Here is an 8,309-nt window from a genome sequence, read left to right on the forward strand (position 1 = left end):
ACCAGAAAAACAAAGACGTTCATGGATCCATTTGTCTGCAGGTGGGTGAATCAGAATGGAGTGGAGTAGGAAGACTTTGGCCCATTCCTTTCAGTGTCTACGTCACAACTGAGATACTTTTCAAACAGCATTTTTTCCTCCGCTCCCAATTCATCCTGATTTGATTAAAGCAGTACTCAGAAACGCCGTTTTAATTTTAACTTCTTTTATAGAGTGCCTCCACCTAAGGAAAAATGCTACAAGAACATGTTAACCCTAACACCAAAGACATAATTTACATTGGAGGGAATCTTTCAGTTTGCAAAATAATGTACAAACAGAATAAAATTTTGAAAAATAACAAACATTAAAAAATAACAATATATATAATATATATTATATCAAATAATTAAAAGGGAAAAAAAGTATGTGCATCCCATATAGAACAATAAGAAAACATATTTTTAGCTCAATTGGGCTATAACTGCACACCAACTCACGCGAGAAATCGCGTGAGTTGGAGTGCGAGAGTTTAGTGCAGTCAATGCAGCTAACCCGCCGCGAGGGCGAGTGCTCCTGACATCCCTTCGTCCGGGACCGTCCGCCCGCCCTGCTGTCAGCACTGTCCGACCCTAAGTCTTTACGAAGCGGACCGCGACCCGTTTCTATTCGGCGCATTTACTCGGGCTAACCAGCTGCTAGATTGGAAAAGCGCCTCATGGATCCTCAAAACACTGAAGCCAAAGTGCTGCTGAGCCGCGCCAAGACGTTCCGGCTCCACACCGGGAATTTGGTGAACCGGAGTCGGCTGAAAAAGAAGTGCCCGGGCTCCACCAGCGAGGAGGTAAGGAGCTGTCAGAGGAGGAGCGGGAGCGGCGGTGTGTCCGAGTCGGCTAGCTTAGCCCACAAGTTCGGCTACCTGGCTAAAAAGAGAAATTCCCCACGGATAGTCACAATATAGAGGTGAAACAACCCGCGTGACGGTTCCCGTGCACCTGTGAATGTCTAAAACCATTTGTGGGGATAAAGTGATCACAAAGAATAAAATACGGTAAAGAAAGCAAAGGTGTACAGTCTGCTAAATCACAATGACATTGCAGGTTTTGACAAAAACCGCTGACCACGAGAGAAAAACCAGTGAAGCTGAAACACATGCATGGAATTCCGGAAGCTGCCGCCTCTTCTGTGGATCATTTACCTAAAAAAGCCTGACAGGAAGAACTCTGTCTGTCCTGGACTGTCCCACCGTCTGCTTATTTTCACAACAGTTCACTTTATCCTCCTATTTTTCTTGTTTAGCAAATAGATTTGGCCTTTTCTTGGAATTAAAATGTGTAAAGAAAGCGGAAGTTGCTTTAGACGCTTATCAAAATAAAAGCAACATAAAAAGAAGTATTTCATTGAACTCCACCATTAGGCCAATTATAAAACAACACTATTGATGTGAACTCTATTTCTAGGAAATATAACAAGTCTGCAGTTTTCCTTCATTACATAAGCTTTATTTCTGTTGTGGGCATCGTTGGAGGACTAAATTTAGATTTAGTCAGTGAGATGCTGTAGTTTGTGTTAGATGTAATCATTTCCTGCTTTTGTTTTTGGATTTCATTTTTCATGTGACATCTCTGCTTTTTCAGCTTCGAGACTGCATTCAAGCCACAATGAGTGACTGGGTGTCCATGAAAAAAGCAGCTTCACCGGTGAGAAGACGCCTCTCATCTGTTAAAGGGCCCACATCATGCAAAATCATCTGCTCTCTGAGCACCAGCCCCTCCCAATCCACAAAAACGAGCGGGTTCTCACATGGTGACATCACAAAGTGAGGAACCGCCCCTTCCAGGAAGAGTCTGCGCCACCAGCCCCGCCCCCAGGCTGACACACACTTCCTCCGTGGAGCTAGCAGTGATCGGCTGAACGTTTTCATTTTCAATGCACAACACGAACATCCATCTTTGTAAAAGTTCGGATGTTTTTGTTTTCGTGCGAGAAACTCTGACATCATGAAATGGGCGACACCCACAAAGAGAGAAAGTCGGAGCCTCAGACATTGAATTGTTTTAGTTCCTGCTAGGAAAATGAGCTGCAAAAATGACAAATGTTTCATAAAAAAATGCGTTCTTTAGTGGTAATATATGGTCATATATGTGGATAGAGTTTACTCTGAAAGGTTTAAGAAAAAGCAGGATATAGGCCCTTTAATGTGATAATCCCAAGTTTTTCACAGTGTCGGTCCATGTTTTGTGTGTTGTTTTTTTAAACTGTGGCGTGAGCGGGCTGGACTTTAAAGTGGATTGGCTTCGGCGTTGAAGGAACTGAAAGTGATGAGCATGAAAGGGGGGGTTTCTGAAAAGACGCTGTCAGAATGGATGTTCATGCAGAAATCCTGCGTTAAAGTGCTTTAGCAAAGGTAGTTTAGGAGATTTCTAGGGGGAAATTCTCCTCTTGAGGATTTTTCTCTAAATCCTTTCCCGGATGGGAATGGGAATGTTTTTCTAGATCAGGTTCTGAAACGACATAAAGTTGTTTGTGGAGACCCACAAGGCCTGCTGAGCTCAGCTAATCTGCCTCTTTTATTCCCACATCCACTAGACTGGAAGGGGGCGGAGTTAAGCCGCCTTCTCCTCAAAACAGTGCCGGCCCGTTTTAGTCAGAACAGCCTTTTCTTGCTGTTTAAGGAATCGGATGTTTCATGACGTGGGACCAGCTTCACGCTAAATGGGACCTTCTTCTTTTTGTTTTTTGGCCTGTTAGGGTTTACATTTTCATAAACGAGACATTTTTCTGAATTGTGTCAAACATGGGATTGTTGAAGTGAAATCTCCTGTTTTCAGGGTTTTCCAGACGTTCTGGACTGCTCTTTACCTGAAGCAACAGAGACGATCACGCCGGAGGAGAGGGAGGAGCTGAAGGTTTCAGGTCAGTGTCTCTCCACTGTGAAATTAATGAAAGATTTCAAAGATCCACACAGATCACATTGGGATCTATTTTCAAAGTGTTCCCAGTGGCTTTTTAATTATGATTAAACAATAAAAAATCACCTGAAATTCACCTGTGAGTTGTAGGCGGGACTATTGGTGCAGAGCACCGCCACCCTTCCCGTCCCTGTTACTCTGTTTACATGCTCTCCTGCTAGCTTAAAGCCCCCCCCCAACCTGACAGTAGCGGTGCAACAGAAACGGCGAGCACCATCGGCGCTACAGTTTTGAGCCAGACGCCAGCTCGGACGAGGAAAACGAAGACGAGGATGGAGCAGAGCAGGGAGCTGGTGGCCCCCCAGCGTATTTTCTGCATCACACATACCATCTTTTTCTTCTGCTCCTGATTCACAACGATTCCAATAAAGATTTACCCAGATGTACAATTTTAGGCTTAATTCTCTTTATAGATGTCCTCCAGCATCAGAAAAATGTTACCAGAAAATGTTCAAAACACCAAAAACACATTTTTTAGCAGAGTGGGTCTTGAACCAACTGATCCTTCCTGCACTGGAAGGATTTTCTGAGAGATGCTTTCTAGCAAATACCAAGTATCAAGGAGAGCAGAACTTAGCTTTTTTTTCTTATCTTATTTTAATTTTGCGTTGAGTCATAAATCAAGGTGTCATTTAAAGAGCCACTCCAATGAAAATAGTATTTTTGGTGTTCTTAAAATGTTCTTGTTGTATTTTTCTGATCATGGAGGACATGTATAAAATAATTTTAAACAAAAACGGCGTTTTTGAATATTTCTTTCTTCCAATCTTGTTGGAACAGGATGTTTGAAGTTGGGACTTACTTAGTCGTAAGTTTCGGGGCAAAGTCTCGTTTTGTCTCCAATTCTAAATTCTCCACTTGCAGACAAATACATCTGTGTAGATCTGTTGCTACGGTAACGTTACACTCAAGCTTTATTTATTCGTTTAGCGCCTTTCATTTTGACTGAAAACAGAGCGCTTTACATAAAAGCAAATAAAATAGCCATAAAATATAAAAACTAAGAGAGTATCAACAAAGGCATGCTGGGAAATTAGCTAGGCTAACCTCTACGCCAACAGTTAAAAGCACATTTCCAATGACCTACTGCCGATGTGCAGACAATGTCTTTTTTTTTTGTTTTAGCTAAAAACTGCTTTATCATAATTAAAAGCCAGCTGGGAAGGACTTTACAGTAAATCCGGCTGCAGTGGGTCTTAAAGGCAGCAGCATCTCCCTCAGAATGTGCCGGTTGATGGTTCCCCGTCTTTGCAGTGAAGCTCTTCCTGTGCGAGGCGGGCCAGTCCGCCATCGGAGACGCTGTGGATTTGGGTGAGTTTTGCATCTCAGACATTTGCCGTGTCACCCCGAGTCTTCCCTGCGACCACGCTCTTCATCTCCGTCTCTCATCTCCAGCTTGTCAGACTCTGGCAGTGTCCCAGCTGGACTCGGTCATCATCGCGCCGCCTCCGCCTCTGGAGGCTGACCAGAGTCTGGCTCACCTGCAGCCGGCGTGGGAGCAGCTGGAGGCTCTGGTCAGGAGCCAGAAGATAGCAGCCATCGGGACGTCCGACCTGGACAAAGACCTGCTGGAGCAGCTGTACAACTGGGCCCAGGTGGGGGGGGGGGCGTTTCATGGAAACGCTGACGCTGCGTCACAGCAGGTTTGACATGTTTGGTCTCTGAGGGAAGCTGTGCAGGTAAATGATGCTATTCAAACTCAAATGGATTTGCATCACAGTTCTTAACATCTTATCTTTCCATATTGGATAAAATCCTAAAACTAAGGTTCTTCCTGTACCTTTTCAAAAGATACCACTAAAGGTCACAGAACAGGATCTTCACTTTATCCTGTGAAAAACAACATTTATGACTGAGGACATGAATAAAAACAATCCCATTTCTTCTCTGTGACTAAGATTTTTATTTTAATTCTGTAGCAAAATAACTTAATTTCATATTTTTGTCAACATTTTAAATCATTGAGAAAATCCAATATTAATGTTTTGTATTTAATGAGGCAAAAATAGCTTTTCTCTTGGTATTTAATGGAAAAAAACATTAATTTCATCATGTTGTGGAATAAAAGTTAACACATTTTTCAATTTAAATAATTAGTTCTGGCAAAACAACCAAACAAAATTAGTTTTCAATAGACAAGAATTGGATATTGGATCAAATTCTAGAATTCAGTTTACTCCGGACTCTGTGAATTGAAATGAAATGGTTCATGCCGGCTTTCAGCTCAGAGGCGGGGACCAATCATGTCGGGCATCCTCATCCCAGACGTGTTTGGTTGATGTTTGCCCCCTCATGTCTTCTCTGGGAGCAGGTCAAGCCCAGCAGCAACCAGGTCAACCTGGCCTCCTGCTGCGTCATGCCCCCTGACCTGACGGCCTTCGCCAAAGACTTCGACATCCAGCTGCTGACGCACAGCGACCCCAAAGGTCAGATTTCCACGTCCTTTGAACGGCTAACGTCCTTCCAGTCTTTATTATTATTATTTCCATTGCCAACAGACATGGACCGTGTCTGACAGCTGGAGCGAGGGCGTGTGACGCCACCCATAGAAAACCGTTTACTTCTGACTCCAATGAATGAAATCGATGCAGCCGACCTTCTTTGGGTGCCACAGACGCCGCCATGTAGGAACCAGAAAACGTCATTATGCATTGGCCCGACATTTTTAATGGCAACCACTCTTGCCAATCAGGAGTAAGCTTGTTGATAGGCCACACCCCTACCAGTCCAAAGCTGGCTCCGGAGAATCAAGTGTTTTTAACATAGATTAAGCACCACCTACTTTTTTTGAGGCATCTGATTGGCTGTTCTGACCAATAGAATAACTAATAGCTGTTTATTTCTCTATAGTCTATGGGATTTTGGCGTCTTGGAGTCAGCTGGTACTTCCTGTTTGGGACTCCTGTTTTCTTTGTGTTTATCTGATTCTATTACAGACACTTTGATAAGAATGACGGTACCGTGATTTAGCTGCAACTAAAGCCGTTCTCTGAAAAGTCCCGCCCCTTTAACTGTCTCCACCAATCGTTCTTGGAGTCTTAATCACATGTCATCAGTCGGACAGACGTCGAAACATGTCAGCTATGTGACGAAAACACAACCGTGTCTGACAACAGAATATCCTAGGAAGTCAATTAATAATAATGGTTTAGTTTTAGCTAGGTTAACTTGTAGACGAGTAGATCCATGAAGGTCTCTGTTTTCCTTGGGGGTGGGAGGGGCTGTCAGCTGGTGGGAAACCGTGTAAAAAACAAACAGGGATGATGGGAAGCTGAACGGTCCCACACACAACCCACACCTGCTGCTCTGCAGAGACTCCTAGAAGAGGTCAGGTGTTTGGATTTTTGGCTAAAAGCGTCATAAGAAGGCTCTGAAAACCCATCAAAAGACTTTCTTTAAGACGTTGGAGATGATTCTCCAGACCAGAAGCTTTTAATAATAATAATAATAATAATGGATTGGATTTATCTGCGCTTTTCAAGACACCCAAAGCGCTTACATTATGTCCATTATTCATTCACTCCTCATTCATACTTGGTGATGGTAAGCTACGGTTGTAGCCACAGGTGCCCTGGGGCAGACTGACAGAGGCGTGGCTGCCATTTCGCGCCTACGGCCCCTCTGACCATCACCGGGATCATCCATACACATTCACACACCAGTGGAGCCACACTGGAGGCAAGGAGGGTGAAGTGTCTTGCCCAAGGACACAACGACATTTTGGCTGGTGGGAGCAGGGATCGAACCGCCAACCCTTCGATCATTGGACGACCCGCTCAACCACCTGTGCCACTGTCGTCCCTTTTGCAGTGAATAATCCTGAAAACCGAACAGACTTGTCACCACTCTGGATTCTTTTTGCAGAGTTGATGTCGGCAGAGTCCTTCCTGGAGGCCATGCGGGAGGGAGCGCGGGACCAGAGCCTCAGCGGCTGGAGGCTGGAGTGGGTCCTCCGCTACTCCGTCATCGTCAAGAGCCGGGGCATTTTCAAATCCAAAGGCTACCTTGTCAGTGCGAAGAGGGTGGACCCCTAGCACCCAAAAGAAAAGGAGAAAAAAGAGCCACGGATGAAGCCATTTGCCTCCATTTTCACTCAGTACAGTTTCAGCTCTATGGACCAGTCATGAAGGAGGTGCGAGGTGTTCCTGTCTTTGTGTGACCGCTGCAGGAAGTCATGGCTGGTTAAGCGCTGACCCTCCAGGTCCTGAAGACACTCGTTCAGCGACGTCACACTGACAGCTGCTCATCAACGCCGTTGAATCCACTACAGATGCTGAAGCTTTCTGAACTGGTTCCATGTAAAGTGCCTCATCCATCACTTCCTGTCTGTTTGTTCTCAGTGAGGGCAGCTTTTAATCTGATCTTTGGAGATAGTAAAGAAAATTATTAAAGTATTGGTTTTAATAAAGAATGTTTCCTATTAAAAAAAGTCCTTTTTGGAGAAAAAACCCTGATTTGATCAGATTTGGGGTTTTATTTTCTTTTTGGACTTTACATTCCTGAAACACAAAATAAGGGTTGTTGATTGTTGATGCATATTGAGTCATATTTAGGTGGAAATCAAATGTGTATATATGGCTATTTTCTCATTCTTGTCTCCTAACTGCTGTTCATGTTTGACCCCATGTGCTCGTTAAATTACTCTGATGAAGCATAAAGCAATATTTTGAGATTAACAGTCTGATGGCGTTGATGTGTTGCTGTGGCAACAGCTGATACCTCACTACAAATTAGGAATGCACAGCATGACTGCTGAAACCGCATTCAAAATCCATGGGAAACTTATGGAAAATGTGTCTAATAAAGTTAGCAAAAACAACTGTCATTTGAGGAAATATTTTAATATTTAGGCTTTGTGTAGAAAAAACAAAAACAGATATTTTTACACTTTTAGTATAAAATTGGTTTATCTTTAGCTGATAGCCAGTTTAAATCTATTCTTATAAGATTGTTCATGTATTTGCTTCATGTTAATCCAGTTATGAAAGCTTCATATTATAAAGTATTTTTTCTTTTTCCAAAGTTTTTGTTCATATTTAGTCCAACTTTATTTTTCTTCTTTCAATTAACAGATTCTGCACAGTTAAAAATAAAAATTGGTCATTACAGTTTTTTATATACAAGAACACATTCAAAGATGCAAATGACAATTTCTTTGAGTAGACTGTGTTTTAAAGCTTTGAACAAAATAAGCACTAGTAAAAGTAATACTATAAATACAGACACACCATTAAAAGTCAGAAATTAGTTATTTCTATTTTTGTGACAGCTGACAGTAAAATTCTCTGTAAACCATCTCAAAATCCTCGCGCAGCTCTGCGATCGATTAGTCAGCCTTTGGAAGAGCTCGGTTATCTA

General features: G+C 42.9%; 1 protein-coding gene across 2 annotated transcripts; it reads left to right on the forward strand.

Moving 5' to 3' along the window:
- The first annotated feature begins 475 nt into the window (after nt 1-475).
- Nucleotides 476-7,627, forward strand: gclm (glutamate-cysteine ligase, modifier subunit). 2 transcript variants are annotated; one of them, XM_004068365.5, is made up of 7 exons: nt 476-823; nt 1,617-1,679; nt 2,811-2,895; nt 4,206-4,262; nt 4,347-4,546; nt 5,263-5,377; nt 6,816-7,627. In XM_004068365.5, exons 1-7 carry the CDS (start codon nt 698-700, stop codon nt 6,983-6,985), a joined length of 816 nt encoding a protein of 271 aa, XP_004068413.1. In that variant the 5' UTR covers nt 476-697; the 3' UTR covers nt 6,986-7,627. The 2 variants fall into 2 exon arrangements, with proteins under 2 accessions (XP_004068413.1, XP_078802503.1); XM_078946377.1 differs by lacking the exon at nt 6,816-7,627 and adding an exon at nt 5,450-5,603 and having other exon boundaries at nt 490-823.
- The last annotated feature ends 682 nt before the right edge of the window (nt 7,628-8,309 follow it).

The sequence above is a fragment of the Oryzias latipes genome, chromosome 4 (genome assembly GCF_053564925.1).
Source record: "Oryzias latipes strain Hd-rR chromosome 4, Olatipes_Hd-rR_3.1".
NCBI classification, from domain to species: domain Eukaryota; kingdom Metazoa; phylum Chordata; class Actinopteri; order Beloniformes; family Adrianichthyidae; genus Oryzias; species Oryzias latipes.